At 58.6% G+C, this 27,413-nt stretch overlaps 2 protein-coding genes and 1 long non-coding RNA gene across 7 annotated transcripts in view; 2 read left to right on the plus strand and 1 right to left on the minus strand.

Annotated features, from left to right (window-relative positions):
• The first annotated feature begins 116 nt into the window (after positions 1-116).
• Positions 117-17,483, plus strand: ACE (angiotensin I converting enzyme). Its single transcript, XM_005513551.3, has 25 exons — positions 117-833; positions 4,083-4,250; positions 5,564-5,651; positions 6,027-6,170; positions 6,408-6,599; positions 6,757-6,854; positions 7,055-7,227; positions 7,507-7,730; positions 9,180-9,324; positions 9,647-9,745; positions 9,976-10,098; positions 10,576-10,787; positions 11,311-11,447; positions 11,745-11,903; positions 12,306-12,393; positions 12,597-12,740; positions 12,970-13,161; positions 13,483-13,580; positions 13,844-14,016; positions 14,464-14,687; positions 14,888-15,032; positions 15,228-15,326; positions 15,712-15,834; positions 16,388-16,575; positions 16,856-17,483. The coding sequence occupies exons 1-25, from the start codon at positions 624-626 to the stop codon at positions 17,041-17,043; spliced, it is 3,834 nt and encodes a 1,277-aa protein (XP_005513608.2). The 5' UTR covers positions 117-623; the 3' UTR covers positions 17,044-17,483.
• Positions 17,484-17,954: 471 nt separating this feature from the next.
• On the minus strand, positions 17,955-24,617 carry LOC135576094 (uncharacterized). 2 transcript variants are annotated; one of them, XR_010467719.1, is made up of 3 exons: positions 24,482-24,617; positions 19,171-19,282; positions 17,955-19,006 (listed from the first exon to the last, which is right to left on the minus strand). It is a non-coding gene; the product is annotated as an uncharacterized LOC135576094 (long non-coding RNA). The 2 variants fall into 2 exon arrangements; XR_010467720.1 differs by having other exon boundaries at positions 17,955-18,593; positions 18,923-19,282.
• Positions 23,996-27,413, plus strand: part of KCNH6 (potassium voltage-gated channel subfamily H member 6) — a 31,346-nt gene continuing 27,928 nt past the window's right edge. The window contains exon 1 of one of the 4 annotated variants that reach the window (XM_005513554.4): positions 23,996-24,515. In XM_005513554.4, the coding sequence (XP_005513611.2) occupies positions 24,440-24,515 (76 nt within the window). In that variant the 5' untranslated portion in view covers positions 23,996-24,439. The remainder of the gene's footprint in view (positions 24,516-27,413) is intronic. The other 3 variants (XM_065039172.1, XM_005513553.4, XM_005513556.4) reach the window with 3 other exon arrangements.

Below are 27,413 nucleotides of genomic sequence, written 5' to 3' on the forward strand. Positions count from 1 at the left end.
GTGATGTGATGTGATGGGTTTCCCTCCACAGCCAGCAGAAATAATCCTTTTCTCCGAAAAATGAGGTTATGCCGGAGGTGGGTCACATTGGCAAGAAGCAGCGGGAGATGGACCTTGGCTGCCCTCCAAGTCACCGCGCTCGCCCCCGTGCCCCGCGGCGGGTGGCGGGGACGCTGCCGAGGGACATCGCTGTGTGACACCGGCGTGGGGAAGGGACGTCCTGCCAAGAGCCGTGGTCCGGGTCCCCAGGAGGGTCTCGGGACCCTGCAGGGACGGCGCTGCCTCCCACCCACCTCATCCTTCCTCCTCCTTTCTCTTTTTCCCACTTTCCCCTTGATTCCGCTCTGTGTCCTTCCCTCCCTGCTTGCCCAGCCTCGTCCCTCCCGGCGTGGCCAGGCACCAGAAGGACTTTGCACCCCAAGGCAGCGCTCGCTCCCCACTCCTTCCCACAAGCCCGGGAGCTGCTGAGGAGAGCGAAAATGCTCTGGTGTTATCTGCGAGGGGAGGCAGGCTCGGTGGGCAGGGTTTGCGCGAAGCCTGCTGGCTTATAAGCAGCCGGCAGCGGAGGCAAAGCCGTCTCGCAAGGCACTGAACGGGTGTCCCCCCCGCTCTTTCCCGTCGTGATGTCCCCGGTGCTGGGGCTGCTGCTGGGGCTGAGCCTGGCGGGTGCCCTTGGCCCCGGGCTGGAGCCCCCCGAGTCCGACCCCACCGAGGAGGGGGCTGTCCTGTTTGCCAGCGCCTACAACAGCACGGCCGAGCTCGTCCTCTTCGAGAGCGTCTCGGCCAGCTGGGATTACTACACCAACCTGACGGCTGAGAACGCTGCTCTGCAGGTGGGTGGTGGGATGGGGGTGATGCCACCATGGGGGTGTCCCTGGCAGTGGGGACTGGGGCATGGTGGGTACACTTGGAGGTGTCCCCTTCCTCCTCGCAGGCTCCTTTAGCGGCAGCCCAGGGTGGCAAATCAGGGCTGGGACGTGTAGTCTGGGAACAACAGGGTTTTGCATGAAATTTGCCCTCGGAGAGGCGCTGCCTGGAGCCGCAGCCCTGGTCCTGGAGCACAGTCTGGGTTATTTTTAGAGGTGGCTCCCTCCTCCCAGCACCTTCTACTTTCCTTCCCCCTCCTTTCCTGGATGGGGGTCAGGTGTCAAGTGTCCCTGTCCCTCTCCCTGCCCGGTGTCACCGCGTCCCCGTGCTGTGCGGTGCCGGAGCCCCACTGCGTCCCAGCACTGGGGCTCTTGCTTTGGGGCAGACACCAGGAGCCCAAAGTGTGCACAAGCAACAGGGTGGCATTGGGACTGAGGCTGCCACCCGCTGTCCCTGTGTCCCCACCCCAGCTTTGGGAAATCAGGCTATGGGGGACTTGCCACGAGCCCAGAGCTCTGGCGGGAAGCGATGCTGCCTGCATCCCGCAGACGTGTTTGCTGGGGGTTCTGTGTGTTTGGGCTGGGTTTTGTGGGCACAGAGTTCAAGCATCTTGGGGGGGCTGCAGAATGGTGTGGGCTGGGGAATCGTAGTCTCCAGACAAGCTGCAGAGTTCTTCCCGGCTCTTGTTGTGCCCAGGGAGCTGCTGGGTACCCCGGTGTGGGGGGCACAGCCACGGTGCCGCGTGCAGCTCGGAGGTATACCTGCCACCCCTTATAGCTTCAGGTGCAGGGTCAGTGAATCCCACACATCACCCCTGCGCCCCAAGGGCTGCCATACAGAACCGAACACCTCCGGATGCCACGGGGCTGCCCTGCAGCAGGAAGGAAACGTGTTTTCCTGCACCAGGGGGAAGATCAGCGCCGGGTCTGACTGCTGCCAGCTTGGCACAGCACCCCAGAGCACCCAAGTGCCCCTTCAGCCGTCTTTCGGCGAGCTGACTCGGTGTCTGGGCACACTCCCAGAGGCTGCTGCAGATGTTGTGGTGGGACCAGGGACCCTGGGGCAGAGCAGCAGCATCCCGGCCGCCCCAAGTCCAAGGTTAAGCCCTAAAAAGCACCTTGCATGGACTTTTCCCGAGGGGGTGTTTCCAGGCCAGCTCTCACCCTTTTCTGGGTTAATAAATGCCAGAGGATCAGGGCCAGGTGACAAGGCTCTCAAGCCATCCCAGAACATGGAGAGGACCTGTCCTGAGATCGTCCCAGTGATGGGGCAGTGGGGAGTAGTGCGGTGGGATGGGGAGAAAATGAGCCCTAAAGGGTTAACAGCCGGCCAGCACTGCACCAAGGCTGAATTGTGAGGATGTGGAGAACTCCTGGGTCAGGCAAACCCCGCACAGGTCTGTGACACAGGAGGAGCTGAGCCAAGGACAACAGGGTGTGGGCTGCTCCAGGACCTGCCACCAAAGGTGGCCACAGGACAAAGTGACGGGGGGCAGGAGGCTGAAGGCAGCGGCCCCCGGTCATGCAGGGACGGACAGAGGGACGGACAGGGAACTCAGCTGTGGGAGGGGGAGATGAAGCATCTCCTGCAAGCTGGGGCTATGAGCAAGAGGCGTTTGGGGTTCAGAAGCTGCTCGTGGGTGCGGAATGTCTCCGGGTTCCCGGGGCAGCCCCAGTGCCCTGGGTCGCATCCTGCTGAACCTTCCCTGTGCAACCGGGAGCAGGGAGGGACTGTGTGGGGGTCTCTGAGCCTCCCAAAGGAGCACAGGCCCAGAGGGAGCTCCAAATTGGGGGCGAAGGGCCAGGGCTGGCGGGCACGGCCGTGGTGAGGGCGTCTCGGGCAGTGCCACCGGCCTCGGCTCGCTCCGCCAGAGCTGTCAGGAGAGTTTAGGGCATGATCCGCCTGACCAAACACAGGCGCCTGTTCAAGGAGAAGACAAAACACAGCTGGACTCTGCTTCCTACAACCGCCCAGCTCCACAGCAGTGGCTGGGAGGGGGTAACGACACCCCCTGTTTCGTGGGGTGATGCAGGAGCATCTTGCTCTAGTTCAGGGTGTCCATGGCGCTGGCACATCCCATCACATTCATTGGTACCCCAGTGATGCTGTGGGTGCTGGGACATCAAACAGAGGTGGTGGGTGCAGCCAGGGTCACCCAGTACTTTTGGCATCTCCACCCCCATGACCCCCACACGTGGGTGCTGTCCTGGGCAGCCCCCAACCCTGCCGCACCGTAACTCCCTTCCAGCCGAGGGAATGTGAAGATTAAAATAAAACAAACCAGGCTTGCTGGAGCCAGGCTAAAAATGCCATGAATATCAGCTAATGAGCTCCATAAATCATGCTGGGATGGCACACGGGCAGCGAACAGGCGCTCTGCACCTTCTCACTCCATCTTGAGCGTTGTCCCACTGGAAAGATCAGCGTTTCGCAAAAATACAGCTGACGCTGGCAGGGCTGGGATGTGACCCCCAGCAATACACCCTGTCCCAAAATCGTGGCCATCAGCTGCGGCTCCAGCTGCCTAAATAACCCCCCATGGCGCGGGCAGCCCCCGGTCACCCCACGGCCCTGGGAAGGGAGGTGGGGGTTGGCAGGAGATGGGTGACAGTGAGAAACCCAAAACTGGGGGCAAATGGGTGCCCCTCTGCATGGTGAGACCCAGACATGGCGCTCACAGGGCACAGGCTGCAGAGAGCCGGAGGAGACATGTCTCGAGCTGGCAAGGAGGTGTAGGAAGGAGAAAAGTGAATGTGACATCTTTGCAGTTTCCCTTTGGCCTTCTACAAAGGTGAGAAATAGCTGGAATAGGAATTAAATGAAGCTAGAATGCAGAGCTCCTCCTGAAACTGAGGTCTGGAAGCTGCCAGAGCCAGCTCAGGAGCACCTGGACAACCTGCCTGTGTGGGGTGGACACCCTGTCCCCATATCCCCACCCCATCTGGGCCACAACACCCCGGAGCTGCTTCCAAAACATCTTCAGAGGCGCCTTGGCGGGTGCTCGGCGGGAGCGCCGCCGGCGAGCGGGGCTGCCACATCAGCTGGAAGTTCATGTCTCTGTCTATGAATGTCACGGGTCGTGGACAGCCCTGTCTGCCACCTCGCATCCTGTCCCTTCTGGCTCCTGCAAGCCCTGGTGGCTCTGAATTTGTCCCCTAAACCATCACCTGCGTGCTGACATGTCCTGAGTCCCCGTGTCCCCTCTCACCGCGCAGGTCCAGGCGTCTCTGGAGGAGCAAAACTTCACGGAGCTGTGGGGGAAAAAAGCCAAGGAGCTCTATGGCAACATCTGGAGCAACTTCAGTGACCTGCAGCTGAGGAAAATCATCGGCTCTATCCAGACCCTGGGACCCTCCAACCTGCCCCTGGAGAAGAGAGAGCAGGTGGGTGAGGTGCTGGCCGAGCCCTGGCCATGGCTGGGTGCTGCAAAGTGCCTTAAAGGGATTTTTCCCAATAATCTGTTGCTGACCCATTGTCCCTCCATTGCATTTTGGGGGTGCCTCTCTCTGGCTTTTGCACAGGGAAGATGGTGATGGAGAGGGGAGATGGGGTGGTATATGCAGCCTGCTGGCCCCACCATCCAGCCCTAAGCTTATCTTGGAGCTATCCAAGTGGGAACTGGAGATTTCCTGCTTACACAGAGTGGCCTTGGGCGTCACCTGGAGAGCAGCCAGGCTGTGCCCATGGCTGGGGGCCAGCTGGCTCGACCCCATGCCCCGGGGCTCCTGAAAAGCGGGGCTGCTGCAGCCACCCCCCTTCTGAGCCGTCCCTGCCAGCCCAGGGATGTGCCTTGGTGACACAGCTCCGCACGAGGGACACCAGGACATCCTGAGCTTTCCCCATCACAATCCTGAGCTTTGAGGACCATTTACCTAAATGTGACTTGATTTCAATTTCCGTGCATGAAAAGATTGCCCAGGCTGAGGCTGATGGCCACTTGCCTCCACATGAGCGCAGGAACGTTGGCGCTGTCATCCCCCACGGCCTTCCCCACCGAAACCCCAGCAAAGCCGGGTGATACGATCCTTTCCGGAGAAACGTCGGCCCTGGTTCCTTCCAGGAAACCCATCCCTACCCTCTCCCAGATAACACAGCATCATGTCTCCTCCCCGCACATCATCCACATTTCGCCTGTCCCCAGCAGCTCCATCCTGTCCACTGGTCCCCTGTCCCCATCCCCTCCAACCAGAGCAGAGGGATGGAAGCAGAGAGAGGGACGGAGCGGAGGAATTTCCTTCCCTGGGAATGGGCTCCCCGGGCAGGTTCCAGGAAACCTCCTGTTGCTATTGTTTGCTGTTGTTGAAGTTCTCAGAAATAAATCCCCCTCCTCCTCCTGCTTTGCTTTTTTTTTAACCCACTTAGATAAACAGGCTGTGCCGCAGCCCCGCTGACAAAGAGCTTTATAAATAGCCCCGCTCTGGGACAGCACGAGCGCTCACGACACGTTTGAGGGGGGTTCGGCAAGCGGCTGTGTACGCCTTGTCTGTCCCAAAGAGCCTCTCTGCTCCCAGCGTGCGAAGGGTGCAAAAACCGTGGGTGATAACACGCTTATCTCACCAAAAACGTGCTGTGTAAACATAGCGATCCTCCTCCACATCCCTTCAGACACGCACTCCGGAGCTGGGAAGGCTGTAGATCCCTCCCGAAGGGCCATTCCTTTCACCTTCCAGCCCCAACGCCTTTTTCTTTCCTGCAGTACAACACCATCCTGAGCGACATGGACAAAATCTACTCCACAGCCAAGGTGTGCCTGTCCAATGGGACCTGCTGGGACCTGGAGCCAGGTATGGTCCTCGTCCCTCTGCTCCCCATGGCCATGGGTTTGTCCTGGTCCTCACCAGCAGGTTGGGGTTGGCAGATTGTACCCATGTTTATTAAAATTGTTCTGGGGCAAGGATGGATATTTAGGTTTGGCATGAGGTTGGTGGCAACTCTGCAGAGATACTGCAGGATCATGGAATTACAGAACAGTTTGGGTTGAAGGGACCTTCCCAGCTCCCCCAGTGCCCCCCCTGCCATGAGCAGGGACATCTTCACCAGCTCAGGTTGCTCAGAGCCCCGTCCAGCCTGGCCTGGGATGTCTCCAGGGATGGTTCTTCCACCACCTCTCTGGGCAACCCCCTGCCCTGCCCCTCACTCATGTCCTCCTTGTCCCTCAGACATCTCGGACATCATGGCCACCTCCCGCAGCTACAAGAAGCTGCTCTATGCCTGGGAGGGGTGGCACAACGCCGCAGGCAACCCGCTGCGAGCCAAGTACGAGGAGTTCGTGAAGCTGAGCAATGAGGCCTATCAGATGGACGGTATGGGCAGGATGGGCTGGTCAAGGATCAGGGGTGATAAATGGGGTTGAGACAATGGGATGGCTTGTTGCTCTCTCCATCTTGCATGCAGCAGGCACCCAACTTCTATTTCCCAGTGCCAACAACTTGGGGAAGGGACAAAAATCCTACTGCTGTCCCCCAGTCCCAGCTCTTGGTGCTGGGTTGGGGGCGGCCCCTGAGGGTGGGAGCCAGGGGTCATCACGGCCTCCCTGGCAGGATTCGAGGACACGGGCAGCTATTGGCGCTCCTGGTATGACTCACCCACCTTCGAGGATGACCTGGAGCATCTCTACAACCAGCTGGAGCCGCTCTACCTCAACCTGCACGCCTTCGTGCGGAGGAAACTGTACGAACGCTACGGCCCCAAATACATCAACCTGAAGGGTCCCATCCCTGCTCATCTCCTGGGTAAGAGGACAGACCACCCAGCCTGTGCCCAGGGATGCTGGTGGGGCCAAAGAATCACATGCAGGGCCATAGTGGGATGGGGATGGCCCAATTCTTACAGTGTCTCTCTTCCTCCTGACCTACCACCAGCTCTTCTCCAGCTCTTTTATCTTCTCAGGCAACATGTGGGCTCAGCAGTGGAACAATATCTATGACCTGATGATCCCATACCCTGACAAGCCCAACCTCGATGTCACGAGCACCATGGTGCAGCAGGTGATGGGCTGAGGAACTCACTGGTGGCAGTTGGGGGGGACAAAAACCAGTGTGTTAGCCAAATCTTGTTTGTAACACTGACCCTATGGGAGTGGTTTCTCATACCTCATACCCCATGGTGCTGGGAGAGCATCAGAGGTGATGTCCAGCATGTGGACAGCCCCTTCCTCAGCCGTAACCTCCTGCCTGCTGCCCATCAGGGCTGGAACGCCACCCACATGTTCCGGGTCTCGGAGGAGTTCTTCACCTCCCTGGGGTTGCTGGAGATGCCCCCTGAGTTTTGGGAGAAGTCCATGCTGGAGAAGCCAACGGATGGGCGGGAGGTGGTTTGTCACGCCTCGGCCTGGGACTTCTACAACCGCAAGGACTTCAGGTGCGGGGGGGCATGTAGGGGCCCCAGGGCTACCGGGTGAGACCCTCCTCCATCCCCCTTGGGGGTCACCATTTTGGCCACTCCAAGCCTGGTTGTGTGGCCCAATCTGCCACCTTCTTGGGTAAGGTCTTAGGACACCATGCTATCCTGCTTTCCCCTCCACTGGGTCTTTCACTTCCCCATGGGGTGCTGCCACCCTCTCAGGGACCATGGAGGGTCCTTCCCAGGCAGCTGAGGTTCCTCACCCAGCTCAGATGATGCTCTGTTTTCACTTGTCAGGATCAAGCAGTGCACAACGGTGACCATGGAGCAGCTGTTCACAGTGCACCACGAGATGGGCCACGTCGAGTACTACCTGCAGTACAAGGACCAGCCCGTCTCCTTCCGCAGCGGGGCCAACCCTGGCTTCCATGAGGCCATCGGAGATGTCATGTCCCTGTCTGTCTCCACGCCCAGCCACCTCCAGAAAATTGGTCTCCTCAGCAGTGCCACCGAGGACACAGGTATGGCCGCTGCCCTGGGGAGCTGGGTGGCCTGGAGGGCTCAGGCACTGCCCATGGCACCAGGAAGGGTTTGGGACATGCCAGAGAGGGCTACAGTCTGGCAACACAGCCCAGAGAAGACAAGACCCTGTGGCTGGTTGTGTGCCTTTCACCCATGCTTGGTTCCATGTACAAACCATTCTTGTTTCCATGGGTCCATGCACAACCTCTTCTTGGCTCCATGGGTTCATGTAGGATCCACCTTGTCTCCATGGGTCCACGCACAACCTCATCTTGGCTCCATGGATCCACGTAGGATCCTTCATGACTCCATCTTTTTCACCCCCAAGGGCAGGAGAGATGTTCTTCAGAGCTTGTCTGTGCCCTTTCCTTCTTCATCAGAGCCCCAGACTTGAAAACAGCAGCTTGGTGCCTGATCGGCTTTGACCTTTCAGGCGTTGTCCCCCTCCCTTGCCAAGAAACATCCACCCCAGGAGCTCCCGGTGCAGCTCTGTGGAGGTGGCATGAGGACAGTGAGTGGGTGACATGTCTGCCTGCCAGGCAGCACAGCGGAGGAGGACTTGTCACTGCGGGGCACTGCCCAGCTTGGCAAGAGTCTCTCCCCCTCGCAACGTCTCTCATCCAACATGTCAAAGCAGACGGCAGCAGAGGAAAACAAGCGCTCGTAGACTCCTGCCGCAAGCGTCTGCTCTGCGGAGGAGGAACAGTCCCGGGATCCTCCTGCCTTGTCATTAAATATGTTTCACGACGGGGAAGCCGTGGCAGCAGCCAAGGGCTTTGGGCCGATGCTGCATAAACACCATGGAGCAGATGGTCCCGGCCTCAAGGCATCACTACCAGACTAACCCATCTGGAGCTGTGGGGTCAGAGAAGGGTTGGCAGCACTGCCCTGAGGGACTGTTGGCTGCCATCACCATGATGGCATGGCTGCCAACACTTCTCTGACCCCACAGCTCCAGATGGGTCTCCAGCAGGTTGTTTTCCAACCTTTCTTCCCCAGATCTCCTTGTGGTGAAGGGAAAAGCAGCTGTCATTATCTCCTGTGCTTTCTATGATATGGTGGTGACTGTCCCAATGTTGACCCCAACCCCAAGCCAACAGAACCTTTGCAGTGGTGTGACAGCTGTGCAGACCAAAGCCCCTTCACCTTGAGTCCCCCAGGATGAATGTGTGAAGAAAGAAGCATTAGACTTGTGCTCCCTAGAGACCTTCTCACTCTGATAGCCAAAGGGACACCACGATTGTCACTCCTGTTGTCCCCACTCTGTAGAAGGGCACGTGTTGCCCCAAGCAGGAACTGCATCTAGAAGAACCTCCTGTGCCCTGTTGAAATGTTGCCCCCATTTCTCATCCAGATCTGCTCACCTTCTTGCCCACAAAAAGTCTGGTGACCATAGTGCTGGCCAGCCAGATTTCTTCCCAACCTGGTTCAGGCTCTGTTTCATGCAGAGAGCAACATCAACTACCTGCTGAAAATGGCCTTGGAGAAGATCGCCTTCCTGCCCTTCGGCTACCTCATCGACCAGTGGCGCTGGAATGTGTTCAATGGCCGCACGCCCCCCAGCCGCTACAACTACGACTGGTGGTATCTGAGGTAGGGTCAGCAGGGGTGGATGGGGGTGTGGAAGCTGGGGGTGTGGAAGCTGGGGGTATGCAAGAAAGGAAGGCAGGAAAGGAGAAAGAGAGGAAAAAAGGGAAAAAGTAGCCATAGAGGTGGTTGGAGAATGATGGATAGATGGGGAGGTGGGATGGATGGATGGATGGATGGATGGGTAGATGAGTAGGTGGATGGAATGATGGATGGAAATACATGGAAGCACACTCTAATAGTGTAGATTTCTTCCCTTCCCATTCCCTGCCTTGGTTCATCTGCCTCTCTCTTTCCAGCTCACACTCTTGTTCTATGTTGTCTGCAGAACCAAATACCAGGGTATCTGCCCTCCAGTTTCAAGGAACGAAAGTAACTTTGACCCTGGAGCAAAGTACCACATCCCTGGGAACACCCCTTACATCAGGTAGAGGAGCTGCTGGCAAGGGGACTGGGTCTCGGGGAGCAGGTGGAGTTGGGGCTCAGCTCTATGGGCAAGGGAGTGGGATGCGTCACTCCTGCTCAAGACACAGACTATCCAACACTTGGGACCACAAATAGTGGGGAGCGACATGTGGCCAGGTGCCTTCTACCCACCCTAGGACTTTTCTGCTTCCCTTAGTCCCCAGCGCTTACCTTCATGGGCTTCCTCGGCAGGTACTTTGTGAGCTTCATCCTCCAGTTCCAGTTCCACAAGGCGCTGTGCCAGGCAGCCAACCACAGCGGCCCCCTGCACACCTGTGACATCTACACGTCCAAAGAAGCCGGAGACAAACTCAGGTGGGGACAGAGGAGGGTCGGGACAATCGCCACGGGCAGATGTGTGCGTGGAAGCTGATGGTGTGCAAAGGAACGAAAGAAGAGAGGAAGGAAGGAAAAGTGGCTGTGGAGATGGCTGGAAAAATAGCTTTGCAGATGGATGGATGGATGGAAATACGTGGAAGCACTGGGGTGGGGTGAGTTGTCCTCACCAGAGCACTGCTATTGTCCCTGTCATGAGCTCCCACCCAGACAAGAGGTCACTAAATCATGTTTGGTTCCTGTTACCTTCCTGGGTGTGAACAACTACATGAGTATGTCATGGGGAGCCCTCATTCCCATATGCAGGACAGATGAGGGGCTTCAGAGGCAGTTCCCAGCTTCACGTCCCACTCAGGAATAAATCTCCAACCCTTGTGATGCTGAGATACCATCACCACTTTTCTCCCATCCATCCCCTGGCCTCATGCTGGCTCTTGCTGTCCCATTCCTCTGCAGGGAGGTGTTGAAAGCTGGGTCTTCCAAGTCATGGCAGGAAATCCTCTACAACCTCACCGGCATGGACAAGATGGATGCTGGGGCCCTCCTGGAATACTTCAACCCTGTCACCCAGTGGCTTCAGGAGCAGAATAACAAGACCAATGAGGTGCTGGGCTGGCCTGAGTTCGACTGGCGTCCCCCTATCCCTGAAGGCTACCCCGAAGGCATCGGTAAGGCTGCAGCTCCATCCTAGCTCTGGGGACGGGCAGGAAGAGGTGTCCCAAGAGACATCACTAACCCTGAGGTGGGACAGTGTTGGGGGAGGTCTCTGCTGTGGGTGGTGGAGGTCACCATGCCATCAAAGAGAAATAACCATCTCCACATGATGTCCTGCAGGGTGCCATCCGCCACCCTCTTGACATACCGTTGTCTGAAGCCATGGCCCTGTTGCTGTAGTGATGCCATCAGTCATGGCGTGACAGGTCGTCTGTTTTCAGTGGCATCCTTTCTGCCCAAGTGGGAGGGTCTAGGGCATGCAGCATGTCCCGTTGTCCCATCCCCTGTCCAATAGAACACCCCAGCAGTGCCCCTCTGCCCTCATTTCTTGGCTCAACCCGCTCCCCAGCTGTTGTATCCTTCAATAGACCTGCAGTTCTGGGAAAAGCTCAACTGTGGCTTCACGGGGTGGTGCTTTTGCAAAGAGGAGGACTCTGCTGACTCCCTTTCTCTTCCCCTGTTTATCTCCTCCTCTAGACAAAATAGCAGATGAAGCACAAGCTAAAGAGTTCTTGGCCGAGTACAACAGCACAGCTGAGGTGGTGTGGAACGCCTACACTGAGGCATCCTGGGCCTACAACACCAACATCACTGACTACAACAAAGAGATCATGGTATGGGAATGACCCTGGGGCTGTGTGGGGAGAGATGACAGCCAAGGCAGGCATCTGGTACATTTCAGATGAGCTCTGAAAACCAGGGCAGCCTCTGCCCTTGCCCTAGCCAAGGAGTAACCTTCTCACCTAGGAGGTGCCTCTTCCATGAAAACCCTCATCATGAGATGAGATACCCACAAGGGTGGCCACGGGGAGGTTGTCAGACATGGCATACCAGGTGGTGCTTCTAGTGATGGCCTGTGTCTCAGGGATCTACTTGAAGTAACTCCTCTCTGTCCCCTCCTGCACTTGCAGCTGGAGAAGAACTTGGCCATGTCCAAGCACACCCTGGAGTATGGCATGAGGGCCAGGGAGTTCGACGCCTCCGACTTCCAGGACCAAAGTGTCACACGCATCCTCAACAAGCTGAGTGTCATTGAGAGGGCAGCCCTGCCTGAGGATGAGCTGAAGGAGGTGAGCTGCAAGGGGACAGAGCAAGGGATAGGGTGTCCCTTGCCTCTGCCCTGTGTGGAGACACAGGCTTCTCCCAGCTTTTGGGAAATCACACCCCCTGTCCTTGAACAGGGTGAGAGTTTGGTAACTTCTACACGAAACCAAGATCCTTGTCTCCAGGGCTTCCCACTCCAAGGTTGCCTATTCCAGGCTTCAGAGGGGCCTGGTTGCTTGGGTGGCAATGGCACTTTGCTTGCTGGCCCCAGTGCCTCCTGTATGGACATCACTTTGCCTCCATTTGGGGTCACACTTGGCCTTGGAAGGGACCAGAGGAAAACCCCTGGGGACATCTCAATAGGCTGTGACCTTCCCCAAGGGCAGGACCAAGGATAACCAGCTCATGTGGCCTGATTTTCTTTGCAGTACAACACCCTCCTCTCAGACATGGAGACCACATACAGCGTAGCCAAGGTCTGCAGAGAGAACAATATCTGTCACCCCCTGGATCCTGGTAAGATCTGTCAGGATGTCCAGCAAGTCACCTGCAACAGGCCCAGAAAGGAGGGATTTTTTAATAGGGACATGGAGAAAGGTCATGAAGGGGCCTTCCCACCTTCTCTGTGATGGCCCCTGAGCAACATGTTAGGTCTAGCACCATTACATCAGTCCAGCCCATCCAACAGCATCACTTTGGCTTCATTGCTCTCTCTTCAGACCTCACAGACATCATGGCCACCTCGCGGGACTATGATGAGCTTCTCTTTGCCTGGAAGGGCTGGCGGGATGCTTCTGGGAAGAAGATCAAGAAGAGCTACAAGCGATACGTAGAACTGAGCAACAAAGCAGCCGTGCTCAATGGTGAGTGCTCCACACCCCTGGAGACACACTATGGTCTTAACAACCTCTGAGCAGAGGATTGGGCTGATTGTCCAACTCAAGGCCAAAATATTGAGGGTGTGGAGGTCCCACCAACTCCCATAAGATCCACTGTCTCGTGGATGTGGAGGGGCCTAGGGTGGCTGAGCAGCAAGACAGACTCTTGTCCAAGAAAGAGTGTCTAACAGCTTCTGTTCTTTCTCTGCCACAGGCTACACAGACAACGGGGCCTATTGGAGATCCGTGTATGAGACCTCCACCTTCGAGGAAGATCTGGAGAGGTTGTACCTGCAGCTGCAGCCCCTGTACCTCAACCTGCATGCCTACGTACGCCGAGCCCTATACAAAAAGTATGGTGCAGAGCACATAAACCTCAAGGGTCCCATCCCTGCTCACCTGCTAGGTAAGGGCTTTGCTAGGCCCTCGAGCAGAACCGTGTCTCCCACCAGGCACAGCTGGCTCCAAGTCATGCCAAGAGTTGAGGTTGGTCTCTGTTCAGCTCTGGCCAAAGGGCCAAGGTCCCATGAGAAGAGTCTGGAGAAGCCAGTCTGCCCCAGCATGACTTGACCGCTCCTGCATGGACAGGGTCCTGCTCACGTCACCCTTGTGCAGGCAGGAACCAGGCAGGGTGATCCTCTTCATGCAGGAGTCAGGAGTAACTGGTTGACTTTGCTCTTCTCTCCATCTCCCTCCTGCCATGCCGTTGTCTTCCTGTCCTTCCCAGGCAACATGTGGGCCCAGTCATGGTCCAGCATTTTTGACCTGGTGATACCTTTCCCGGATGCCACCAAGGTGGATGCCACCCCAGCCATGAAACAACAGGTCAGTGCTTCTCCAGGTTGCTCAGGACACAGCACCCTTTGGTCATTACCATCATCTGCGTTGCCAAATGCTCCGGTGCTGCCAAAAGCCTCCATGGCTCATCTGTATTCTCTCCCCACATGGATATTCCAAGGGCTGGATCCAGCTCTAGATGCCTCCAAATATCTCCCCTGCCCAAAGGAACAAGGCTGGCACTGGCCTTCCATCCTTCCCCAGCATCCCACGTTGGCCCTCACCAGGTCCTCTGTCTGCTCTGTCCCCAGGGCTGGACACCCAAGATGATGTTTGAAGAGTCAGACCATTTCTTTACCTCTCTGGGCCTCATCCCCATGCCGCAAGAGTTCTGGGACAAGTCCATGATCGAGAAGCCGGCAGATGGGCGGGAGGTGGTGTGTCACGCCTCGGCCTGGGACTTCTACAACCGCAAGGACTTCAGGTGCCCGTGGGGAGCAAGTGGTGGCCCCAGCTGACATGGTGATGGGGCACATAGCAGTGTCTTTGTAGCAAAAGCGCATATGACCCAATGTCACCACAATGTCTCTTGCCTTGTGGCTGTGGCAGCCCCATTATGGCATTGCCACCGGTACCCAAAATGCAAGTATTGCTGGCAGGAGATCTCATGGTGGAGGGAGGACAATCAACACTTTCCCTGCCATGGAGAATGGAAAAGCTGGTGAACAGGGACAGGGAACAGGCTAGGACAGCAGGAGATGCAGAAGGAAACAGAAACACTGATCCAACGAAAAAGGACCAGTCCAGCCTGACATCAGGGGACACAAGGAAAGAGACGTCAAAGGGAAAAATAGCTCAAGGGGCTGTGGTTGTTCTTGGAGATTTTCACCCCAGCATTGCCCTCACTTCTCCTCCTGTCCCACATGTCCAGGATCAAGCAGTGCACCGTGGTGAACATGGATGACCTAATCACGGTGCACCATGAGATGGGTCACGTCCAGTACTTCCTGCAGTACATGGACCAGCCCATCTCATTCCGTGACGGAGCCAACCCTGGCTTCCATGAGGCCGTTGGAGATGTCATAGCCTTGTCCGTTTCTACCCCCAAACACCTGCACAGCATCAATCTGCTGGACCAAGTCACAGAAAACCAAGGTGAGCTGGCAGGGGAGCACCACACAAAGGTGAGGGGGCTGCTGGGGACAGCTGGAAATGCAGAGGGTCAGGATGGGCTGGGCAGGGTGGAAGGGATCAGGGACATAAACCTGATGGGGACACCCTGCCCTTGGGCAGAATGACCCATCTGGGGTGGAGAGGTGGGTACAGCCTTGCTCATACCTCCCCTCCCTGTCCAGAAAGTGACATTAACTACCTGATGAGTGTTGCCCTGGACAAAATTGCCTTCCTGCCCTTTGGGTACCTCATGGACCAGTGGCGCTGGAAGGTGTTTGATGGACGGATCAAGGAGGACGAGTACAACCAGCAGTGGTGGAATCTCAGGTGTGCTTGAATTCAGACCCCACTTTGGTGCAAGGACCATTGCCCCACTGTTTTCTCCCATGGTCCAGTTGGCCGTAATGGGACACAATGGGATATCCAACCCCTCACTCTGTTCTCACACCCCTGCTGTGTCCCATCCCATCTCACCCCACCTTCTCCTCCCCATGCTGGGCTAACTCTCCCTCTCTGGCCCAGGATGAAGTACCAGGGCCTGTGCCCACCAACACCAAGGTCTGAAGATGACTTTGACCCCGGGGCAAAGTTTCACATCCCCGCCAATGTCCCCTACATCAGGTGAGTACACAGGGCTGGGGCAGGAGGAACACCGCGTGGATGCAGAAGCAGGATCTGCGGTTCAGATGTCAGCAATGGCACCTTGTTTCATGGCTGGTGGGATACTGGGTTGTTCTGAGGGTGTCTGGCAGCTCCAGGGACCCCCGCAGAACCTCAGAGAGGCGGGGAGGGTGGGCTTATGCACCCAGGCAGCCATAAAACACATGTTAAAGGAGAAAAGCCATCAGCAGGTTGGACTGAGTTGATTCAGGTGCAGCTCCAAAGCAGGTGATGCTACTCCAGACTGAGAAGATACAACCAGGGGACAAGGGGGACCACATCGTCCCTTGCACAGCCACAAGCAGAGTCAATTCCCATGTTCTCACCCCTCTCCACCCCCCACCAGGTACTTTGTCAGCTTTGTGATCCAGTTCCAGTTCCACCAGGCGCTCTGTGCGGCAGCCAGGCACACGGGTCCCCTGCACACGTGTGACATCTACCAGTCCAAGGAGGCTGGGAAGCTCTTGGGGTAGGTGTGTGGGCAAGATACGTATGTCCCCAAATACCTTCAAGCCAGCCCAGCAAGACAGGAGGTACCACAGCCCCTGGTCATCCATCCCCTCCCTACCCTGGTGTGGGATGCTCTGGTCCGCGGTTCTGGGGTGCAGGCAGGGGGGACCTCTTGGAAGAGGCACCTTGGGCTGGGTGCTGGGGCTGTGATTGCGAAAGCTGCCGCTAGATGGTAGCTGGAACCCTGGCAGGAGGAAGGCTCCCTCCCTCCTCCTCCTCCTCTGCAGCCCCCAGTTCCTAAGGGAGAACAACCCCCTTGCTTCAAGAAAAGCTCCTGCAAAATTAACCCTTTCACCCAAGAACTTCTCTGCATCAGGCTGGGTTCACTGAAGGGCTTTAAACCATGGAAACTGCCCCTTTACCCCAAGCACAACTTCCCTCCCTGTGCTCTGGGGTCACCGACTGTACCCAGGGGTGCTGACACCAAAAGCCCCAAGCCCGGTGGAAAAGGGATGGGCTGGTGGCCAAGAGGGTGACGGGGAACTCACTGGAGCCGATTTCTTCCACCACAGGGAGGCCCTGAAGCTGGGTTTCAGCAAACCGTGGCCCGAAGCCATGGAGCTCATCACGGGGCAGCCCAACATGTCAGCTGATGCCCTGCTGAGCTACTTTGAGCCACTCACGACATGGCTGGTGGAGGAGAACAAGAAGAATGGGGAGGTCCTGGGCTGGCCTGAGTACAGCTGGACTCCTTACGCAGGTACAAAGAGCTCAGCCAAGCACAGCAGGTCCATGATGGGGCTGATCTAAGCCCTCACCACAGCCAGGATGGGGAACGTGGGAGAGAAGGAGCTGTCTTGATGCTCCTTGGCCACCCAAAAACCACAAGGTGTTTGGATGCTTCCCCCTGATTTCCCATGGAGCTGGGTCTAAAGGGGACACAGCACCCCAGAGACCAGCAAAGGGAGAGCAGGTGACCCAGCACATCCCAACCCAGAGCCACGGGTGCCAGCCATGTCCCTTATTTCTCCATTTTCCAGCCCAAGCCGGCTCCGTCCGAACCGATTTCCTGGGCATGTCCCTGGCCAGCAATCAAGCCACAGCGGGCGGCTGGGTCCTGCTTGCCCTGGCACTCGTCTTCCTGATCACCACCATCTTCTTGGGCGTCAAGTTCTTCTTAGCCAGGAGAAAGGCCTTCAAGTCCAGCTCAGAAATGGAACTGAAATAAGGCAACAAGGGAGCATGGACAGGGTGCAAGCATGGGCATTGGGGCAGGCTGGCAGCGATGCCATGGGCACACTTGCCAATGAAGCCACGGGTTTCCACAGCCCAGGACTCCTCTCTCCAATCAGGTCAGACGTTTTTTCTCCACTATGCAAGAGCCAAAGCAGAAAAGAGCTATTTATTTGTCAACGTCTGCATCAGGGGAAGAGAAATTCAGGCACCGGCGGGCACGGAGCCGTCATGGGCTGCCCCTGCACCAGGGCTGAGAGCTGGTCCAGCCTGGGCACCCACCAGCCATCTCCAACCTGTGGGCAGAGCCACAGGGACTCCAAGTGACAGAGGGCAGTTTGGGGAGGGACGGAGCACACTCCAGCCGCTGGTTTGCCCACTGCCGGGCTGTATGCTTGCATGGATGAAAAATAAACCCATGTCTTGTCACCCCCAGAGCAGCAGCTCAGATCCTTCTTGCGGGTGGGCTCGGATCTCAATGGGATGGAGCTGCCACCCCAACCACAAGCCCCTGGGGACCAACCTGGCTTTGGGGTGACACACCTGCAGGACCCAACCTCCCCCATCCTCACCATGATGGCTCAGCATGCCCATCGTCCCTAAACCGCAGCTCCCATTACAGCTGGCAGCTTGCGGAGCACATGCCTAATGAAGGGGCTAAATTGGGGCCAGAAATCCCTAAAGTCCAGACTCAAATTGTTCAAAGCGCTGGAGGGTCACCAAGCCCAAGCTCAGACAGGGCTGGAGCTCGCGGCTGCTGTGGAATGACATTTATGTAAGAGCCGGGGGGGCTCAGAGGTCAGCGATCGCCTCCAGCTCCTGATTATCTTGGGATCAGCCACGCTTGAGGCTTTTCCCCACTCCTCCTCCCCATCTTTCTTCTGCTTCAGTAAATAAAACTTCCTATTTGTTCTGCCGTGATTAGGTGCAAAACTAATCCCAGGCTGGGGATAATTGCAGCCTTACAGAGCCAGGATCTGCTGCAGCCCGGAGGAGCAGGGGAAATGAGGGGATCGGGGATCCACCAGTCCCCCTCCCATCCAACGACCTCTGCCCTTGGTCATGGGGAAACTGAGGCCCAGGAGAGAACCACCGCACCCGGGAGAGGCGCAGAAGGCAGGTGTCTGTCCACCCACGCTCTGGCTTTTGTTCGCTTTCAATCCTCCTCCCATCGCAGCACACCCACGGGGAGGTGAAACCCCGACCGCTCGTCTCTCCGCAGCCACCCCAGCCGCCCGCACTCACCCCACGCTCTTCCCATGGCCAAGCCCTGATGCATCTGCTTTATATCCCGGCACACTGGGCACTGTCCGCTCCCCCCTCCCTGGCAGCGCGATGCTTGCACAGCACAGACCTGGCACGGTGAGAGCTGGGGCTGGAGCCAAGTGTATTTTTGGGCTGGGAAAGCAGTGGTGCAGGTGTGCTCCATCCAGCTCAGCTCCTCACCGGGAAGTTTTGAGCCCCACGGCTCCTTTCTGCCCCATTGCTGAAGGAACAGAGGTCTCTAAGATCATCAACTTCTAGAAGTTTCATTAAAATTGCTTTCTGGAGGAAGAAAAATATATCCACGCTGAACACTCACTCAGGGGCAGCAACACAAGCTCAGCCCTGACTAGACATCAGAGAATCCACTTAGAACCTGACCATGTCCTAGAATCCTGTTTCTCCTGGAACCGCTGCCCAGGGCAGTGGTGGAGTCACCATCCCTGGAGGGTTGGACAGATGGAGATGGGGTTCTCAGGACTGAGAACCTCAGAATGGGTTATGGTTGGACTCAATGAGCTTGAGCACTGAGCTGTGGTCTCCTGGCCAAAGATACAGAGACAGCCCAAGCCCACAGCCCATCCAGAAGACAGAGCTGGAGAGCTGGTTACCTTCAACAGCGGTCCAAGGTCTACGCAGCAGAGAGGACAGACACCAGGTCACCTCCAGCACAGGTCCAGGGTCCCACTGAGGAGCTGGGGCAGGACACAGGGTTACATCCAACCTCAGAAGAGGCTGAGAGCCCCACCTTGACCTGAAATGGAGCTGCTGGGGGGAGCAGGTGGAGCTTTTCAGGGCAATGAGGGCCTGCTGGTGCCGCAGGGTTCTGCCGAGCTGGCAGCAGCGTTGTACGAGGTACCTTTAAACGGAGGATGATTTCCCCTTCCCCGCTGCGATAACATCTGGAGAGATTTTGCTGCCTTCTGGCTCCTGCATCATGCTTGCTGCTGAAATTAGGAGGCTTAGCAAAACTATTCCCCAAGGAGAAAAAAAGAGAAAAAAATAAATAAAAAGGAAAAGAGCAGAAGAGGAGATTCCTCCTCAATGCACAGAACGCCTGGACGGGGAGCTGGGGAAGCAGCAGGTACCCCAGGCGTGTGGGGGCTGCCCTGTACCACCCTGCCCATGCATAAGGCTCCTGGAGAGGAGAATTGCTTTAAAATCACACCAGTTTAATGCAAGAAACACCCTGGGTTCCCTCCACCAACCTGGGGACCCTTTTGGCATTGCAGAACCCCCTTTCTGTTTTTTTAGGTTCCATTTTTTTAGGTTTCCATTTTTTAGGTTTCCCTATATTTTTAGGCTCATTATCCGCCATGGGAAGGCAGCTGGGGGGGTTCCCACACCCCACGGCCCCTTGGTGCTGGTGGGGGCCCGGCCAAGCCGGGTCTATTCTTAGCCGGCGGGTGGCCGGGCAGGAGCGGGCAGGGTGCACGGGGCCGCGTTCCTCACATTCCCCTTCCCCGGGGACAGGAGCGCCTGGAAATGTGCAGCCACGGCTTGGCAGAGGCCGGGGGCCATCAGCGGGGGCCACCCTGGGCGGGAGACATGGGGGAGGCGGCGTGGGGTGGTCCCAGGGGACAGCAGAGGTGTCACAGGGATGTGGGGAGCGCTGGTGGGGAATGGGGGGGATAAAGGTGAATTTGGAGGTGATGGGCAAGTTGGGGACCCAAAAGACCCCCTCCCCCCAAATAAAAGTAAGATCACTCCTTGTTGCAGTTTTTCCTGTTGCTTCCAAGTGGGAAGTGGCCCTTGTCGGGGAATAACATCCGTGACTTGGTTTAATGTCACCGAGTCCTTCCCAGGTTTGCAGGGGCCTCCCCTGGGCCGGCATGGCAGAGAGCCCAGGCTGACGAGGGTTAATTTTGGCTGCACATTTCCCTGTTGTTTGTTTGGGGTGCTTTGTTTTGTTTTGTTTTTATACTTAGCAAACAAATAGTGAAAGGCTGGAAAAATACCATCAGGATTTGGAGCAGTGGAGGGGAGGAGGGAGCCAGGACAAGGAGCATCCTTCTCCCTGCAAAAGCCTTTTACAGCCCAAATTCCTCCTTCTGCTGTCACATCCCCAGAGCATCCTCCAAAGTGAAGGGCATGAGCCGTGCCAGGCAGCCGGGACACCCAAAACTGCCTGGGGACAGCCCTGGTGGCTGCAGGCAGCTTTGGGGACCGCGACGGCCCCGTCTCTCCCTCGCCGGCTGTGTTTGCAGTGCGGCTCTAATTACAGAAACGTGGAGAAATGCCGTCTCTTGGTCGGCAAACATCTCTCCCGGCAAGCGCCAGCCGGCAGCTGCTGTGCTGGGATTCGCGTGGGCGCCCGTCCCCTCCATCCCACACCTCCCGCCCCAAATCCGCACCCGTTTCATGGCTGCAACCCCCTCGCCCAACACTCCCACAGCTGCCCAGGGCAGCCCCTCGCCAGGTGGGTGATAAATCCCTGCGCGGATGATGATTCCCTGTGCTGCCCGGTGACTCCGTACGCACTTGTGCTGCAGGAGCGGGCAGGGGGAGGACACCCTTGGGAAGCACCCAGGGCTCACTTGTCCTGGAAATCAGGTGGTTTCCCACTGATTTCCCAGGGTGTGAGAAGGAAGGACAGAAGGGGAAAGGAGCAAAACCTCAGGAACACTCGAGGAGGAGGAAAGAACCAAGGGAGGGAGGAGGAGGAGAGCAGGGCAAGGAGAGAGAGGATTATTGCTCAGTTGAATTAGAGGGAGCCCTTCAGCTGCCTTGAACAGCAGGAGAATTTGCCCAGAGACCCCAATTCTTCCTGTTTGGGATAAAATGTAAGCACAGGATTAACTGCAAACATATGCTTAAGACCCAGAAAATCGAAAGAAGTCTGGGCAGAAAATGCTCTGAGGGCAAGGAGGGCACGGACTGGCAGGCTCATGGGTGAACCAGCTCTGCTGGGATGTGCTGGGAGGGACTGGGAGAGTGGTGGGGGGACTGGGAGAGCCATGGGGACACTGGGAGAGCCATGGGGGAAAGGGGAGAGCCATGGGGACACTGGGAGAGCCATAGAGGGGTTGAAGAGCCATGGGGGCACTGGGGGTTCTCCCGGAGCTCAATTAATAATAAAGTGAGGGGAATGACATGAGTCAGCTTCACCTGCGAGGGCTCCATGGGGCAAAGGGTTGGTCAGAGAGGCTCTTCCACCATGGACATGATGAGATGGGACTCTCTGGCCAGAGACAGGAGGATCCAAGTGGTCCCACTGCCATGGCCAGGGCAGGACAAGCTTTCCTGGGTCACCCCCCAGCCCTGGCAGAGGGGCTGGGGACACCAAGGCTGTGCCCTGTCCCATGCCCAAAACCCCGCCAGTGCCTCTGTGCCCCGCTCTGCAGCCCCATTCCCCGCTGTGGGGGCTGCGAGCCAGCACGTGGCCTTATCGGCAGACACATCCGCGTCCACGTGACGTGTCCGCGAACATCCCGGGCTGATTTATGGGATGAGGGGAGGGCAGGGGGCCAACCTTAAATCCTGACTGCTTGGTGATTAATAATCATAATTACGATCATATTAGCTGTAGTAATAATAGTTTGCCTTCTTTTGCAGAACCGGTCATCCAGGAATCTCAGCGCAGTTTCACAAGGTTGAGTGACCAGCATCTCTATTTTCTAGCAAGGAAATTGCGGCACAGAGCTGTCTCCCTTGAGTCACCCAGTATATCAACAAGAAAACAGAGAAGGCAGCAGCCTGGACACCGTGTCCCTCTCCCTCCCCCATGCTATTAAGCTGCATCTGTGTAATATAGAGCAAAACATCCTCCACGACTTGCAGTAAATCATGGCAGAGGCAGCGTGCAGAGTGGATAGGGGGAGATAATGGGTTTTTCACCCTCTTCAACAATAGAACAAGTTTTTCTCCACTGGGGAAGGCTGACTCCTATGCAAGACGGAGATAAAAGCAGTACCAGGGCTCTGAAATGGGCTTGCAGGGCACCTGCCTTTGCTCATCCACTTGCATTGCTGGCCCAGGGACAGGAGGAAACTCTGGCAGGCAACGCTGTGGGTCAAATGCCCCATGGGCATGGCCTGGTCCCCATGTGTATTGCTGAGGTGCACTGGAATATTAATTGAAAATCCCAGCAAAACACTCCTGCTGATGATAATGGACCATAATCCTCTTAGACCAATTTCATGCCTGAAAAATCGTGCATAACAAAATAATAATAGAAAGCCCCTTAGTGGACACTGTCCTTAGGAGTGGGCCCAGGGAAAAAGGGCCGTCCGGAGGAGATTACTCAGGAAGGAAAGGGCACTGGTCCCCATGGCCTTCACCTCTGAGGGGCACGGGGGGGTGGGCAGAAGAGCTGAACTTGGGGCTGGGGCTGAACAGCTGCCCTGGCAGCGCAGCACTGTGGTGGGACCCCTCCGTCCCACAGAGACCTGGGGACCCACCGGGACCCCTCTGCCCTACAGAGCCCATGGGACCTTCTGTGGCCACAGAACCCTGAGACCCCCTGGACCCTCTGTGTCCCCCTGAGCCTCCAGGATCCCCCAAACCCACTGTCCCCCGGAGCCCGCAGGACCCTCCGTGTCCCCCTGAGCCCCCTGGACCCTCCGTGTCTCCCAGGGACCCTCCGTGCCCGCAGACCCCTGTGCCAGGCCGGGCCCCCATGCCAAGTCCCCCTATACAAGCAGCCAGCCCCCCCACTCCCGCCCGGTGTTTCAGCACCGCGGCGAGTGGACAGCGCCGGCCACGGGGCCCCGCCCCCGGGACCCCCCCGGAACCCACCACGACCCCCCAAACCTCCTCCCCGGCAGCCCCAGCACCTCAGCCCTGCACCCTCTCTTCCGTCCCCCTGCACCCCATCTTCCTCCCTCTGCATCCCCCGCCACCCCCTACTCTGCCCCCCTCCCGCGCCTACTGGCACCCTCTCCCGTGCTGCACCCCCTCCTCCACACCCTGCGCCCCTCAGCACCCTCTCCTCTGCTTCTGCACCCCTGCACCCACAGACATCCCCGCCCTCCAACACCCGCACCCACCGGCACCCTCTCCTCTGCCTCTACACCCCTCCACCCCAGCATCTCCTCATCTGCCCCTGAACCCCCCCCGCGGCCCCCTCCGCACCTGCACGCCCCCTCCACCCCCTGCACCCTGGCATCCTCTGCCACCCCCAGCACTACAGTGCCCACCATCACCCCCTCCTCTGCCACCCCCTGCACCCCATCACCCCCCTCCCTCATCACCCCCAGCACCTCCTCCTCCAGCACCCCTCTCCAGTCCCCCAGGCCCCCTTTCTTCACCACCCCCTTTCTCCAGCGACCCCCGCGCCCTTCACCTGCACCCCCACCAACCCTCCCATCCCCAGCTCGTCGCGCACCAACACCCCAATACTCCAGCACCCTTTGCCCCAACACCTCAAGAACCCCCCACTCCATCCTTCCCATTACCTTCTGCACCAGCACCCCAAGGACCTCACCTCCTTCCCCCCAAATACCCTCTGTCTCAGCCCCCCAAGGTCCCCCTCTCTTTCCCCCCATCACCCTCTGTCCCAACACCCCAAGATCCCCCCCTCCATCCGCTCCCAGCACCCCCTGTCCCAGCCCCCCAAATCCCACACCCCCAGCACCCACCTGCTCCCCACCCCCCGTTCCACCCCCGAGCACCCCCAGTCTGCGGGGCCGGTGCCAGGCGGTGCCGAGGGACCCCGGCGGGGCACCGGGGAGACCCGGGGGGCTCCGCGGGGTGAGGGCGGTACCATCTCCCCGGCCGGCAGCTGTTGCTGCCGCCCGTTCCCCCGGAGGCTCCGGCGGGCCGGGGCAGCGGTGACTAAGCACTTTGGGGGTTTTCTACACTTATTCTTTGATTCTATTATTTTCTCCCCGTTTCGAGCGGGTCCTCCCCCCTCTTCCTCCCCCTCTCCCCATCCTCATCCTCCCCGGCCGCCCCCGCCCGGAGCCGGGCGCGGCAGGGCGGGCGGAGGGGTTCCCCCTTCCGGCCACCGGGAGCATGGGAGCCCCGGGCCGGCTGGGCTCCAGAGCTCGACCAGCCCTGGGGTGAGGCGGAGCGGGGCCGCGCCGTGCCGGGCCGTGCCGAGCCGAGCGCTCCGGGCTCGGGCCGCGCTCCCCCGCCGCCCCCGCGGGAAGTTCCGCCGCTCCCGGAGCGCGCAGGGCGGCGCAGCGATGCCGGTCCGCCGGGGCCATGTGGCCCCCCAGAACACCTACCTGGACACCATCATCCGCAAATTTGAAGGGCAAAGTGAGTACCGCACCCCCCCGCCTCCGGTCCCGCTCCCGCGGCTGCGGGCAGCCCCCCAACTTCGGGAAACAGCGCGGGGGGAACAGAGCGGGGACACCCGTGGGGTGTCCCCGGGGAAATGAAGGCGCCCCTGTGATCTCCCGGTGAGGGGAGAAGGGTGGGCGACAGCCAGGCAGTGTCCCCGCGGGTATTTATAGACAGGGCGACACAAGGGGGGACGAGCGGTCCCAGCCCGGTGGTCCCCCGGGGGTTGGGGACACCTCGGTCCCCCGCAGTCCCCGGGCTGGGAGGGGGTCCCCGGGGTGGCGGGGAGGGGTCCCGGCTGGCAGAGCTGGGGGACAGGGGCGAACGGCAGCGCCGACGGGCTCGCTGCCTGTTTGCCTTCAACTCGGCGCTGCTCGCAGGCAGCCGTCCCTGGTGAAATGTTGCCATTTGCTGTTGCTCGGAGTAATCCCTTTATATGAATTTTTGGGCTGATTTTCGTGTGAAATCTAGCGAAGAGTTTGTGCGCATCAGCGAGCGCTGGGGTTTGCGTGGGGCTGGGTGGGGGCCGTGGGGAGGAGGCGGCGGGGGCTCCGCTCCCACTGTCCGGGCACCCCAATGGGGTTGGGTCCCCCCTCCGCAGCCAAGGTCGAGGGGAGTGGGACAGTGGACTGGAGTCACCCGACAGCTGTGTCTGGGGGGACGCACCCCCCACCACTCCGGCTCACTGTGCTTTTTCTCTGGTGCTTGCGGGGTGGGCAAACGTCCCCAGCGCTGTCACGCCTGCCCTGACAGTGAGTGACGTGACCCTGGGGACGGGAAGCGAGAAAAACTGTCCCTGGTTCCTATCAGTCTCCACTGGGAAGCGGCGGCTGGGGAGCAGCGGGGGCACACAGCACAGCGTGCCAGCGGGGAAGCAGCCAGACCCCCGGCCCTGCCTGCGCCCTGCCTGCACCCTGCCTGCCATGCCAGGCACCAACTGGGCTCTGCCCAAACATCACCCCATGCTCTCCCACGGCACCTTTGGGGTGTAACAGGTGTTGGGAGACACCAAACCAGCCCCCCACCCTGGTCACATTGCAGCATGTCCTCCCCTGCTCGTGGGTGCCTTCACCCCCCTGCGCTCCTATGGGTGCAGCAGCACCCGCTGAGTCCCCACTGGAGCCGGAGAGGCCCAACGCTTCCCTCCCAGCGCTGGTGCAGAGCCCCAGTACCATGGGGGCAAAGGCAAATCTGCAGGTGAGGGCAGGGCAGAAAGCAAATCTGGGGTGAAAATACCCCCAAGGAGACCTGGCTCTGCAGCTCCTTCCCATCCCGGCCTCGGTCACGTCCCCCGTGCTCAGCACCGCTCGCTCCGGCGCCCTGCCAGCCCCATAAATCCTGTCCTGCGCCAGCCCAGCCTGCAGCCAGCCTGGACCTGGCCCGTGGGGCTGGTGCTGGGTGGGGAAATGTTCATCACAGGTGGGGATTGTGCCCCAGGAGGGAGGCTCTGGGGAAGGTCCCCTCCTTGTGCCGCCTTCCAGCTGGCAAAGCCATTTGGATCGAGAAGGATCGGGAGGAGGGAACTGGGAAACATTTGGCCGCGGTGGTTTGTGGCGTTTGCAGCGCCGGCACCTGCGTCAGCCCTGCGTGGGAGAGGGAAAGGGCCGGGGTGGGAGACCCCAGGAAGGGCCACCGAGCGCTGGTGCAGGGTGGGATGAAGCAGGAACCCTCAGTGCAGCATTCCTGGGAGCACTGGTTTTACTGGGAGGCATCTTCACTCTGCAGGTGACATTAGGGAGAGTCCCGATGTGCCAAGAATGGGTCCCCCCACCCCACCGGGTCCCAGGACTGGGTGCCAGAGCTGCGTGGAGCTCCCACTTTTGGGTGAAATTCCTCCCAAGGCTGGAGCGCAGCTGGGTTCTGGAGCAGAGGCTGCAGATGCCATTCCTGGGTAATCCAGGAGATTAATTGGGGTCTGGGCTGGGAGGCAGCTTCCACATGGACCCTCTGCTCTGACCTGGCTCTGGCCCCAGCCTGGAGCTGGTGCCAAGCGCTGAGGGAGAAGCTGCTGCGGGAGCGTGGCATCCATTGCATCGGCACCCATCGCATCAGCATCCACAGATCTGTCACATCCCAGCGAACCTGTTCCAGTGATGGACCTCCCCAGGCACCCCCTGATCGCCTTGAAAAACCCACAAAAATCAAACCAAATCAAAGCTCTAGACTGGGTTTTCCCCAGGATAAGGACAGAAGCGGCTGGATGATGTGGGCAGCGCTGCCACACACCCCAGCGCGACAGCCAGTCCGGCCCCAGCTCAGCCCGGGTGGCTGCGGCACCAGGAGGGGACAGGGCAGCACCACTCCCTGCCTCAGTTTCCCCTCTCCTCAACCTAAACCCTTTTCTTCTTGAGCACAGGGACCACACAGCCCAGCAGGATCCAGATTTCAGCTTCAGCCCGAAGGCACAATTATCCTATAAAACATTAGGAGAATCATTAGCGTGATGGGTTTCACCCAGCTTCCCATGAAGCTGAGCCTCACGCTCACTCCTCCTCTCGCCCCTCGCCTGACTTCAGTGAATCTGAGCAATGGTGGGAAGTCTCCGAGATAACTCAGGTCCCTGATAAGCCTCTGGGGAGGGACGGACGCTGCAGCTCGTCCCTCTGCCTGGGGACAGATTAGACAGCAGCGAGTCCCTGCGTGCGAGTGCTGAGACGTCAGTGCTGTGCAGGTTCACCCATCCCAGCAAAAACTGCCTTTACTGGGGACCCCCTGCTTTGTGTCCCACACGGTCACCGATTTACATTAAATTGGGGGAATTTTGTCTCTTTGAAGAGCAGGGCAGCACCCAGACCCATCACCCATGTCCCCAGCCCTGCACAAGCCCCACGGCGGGTGGCATCAAAAACCCCAAGCACCCCCCATCCACCCAAG

This window comes from Columba livia, chromosome 23 (genome assembly GCF_036013475.1).
Source record: "Columba livia isolate bColLiv1 breed racing homer chromosome 23, bColLiv1.pat.W.v2, whole genome shotgun sequence".
Lineage (NCBI taxonomy): Eukaryota > Metazoa > Chordata > Aves > Columbiformes > Columbidae > Columba > Columba livia.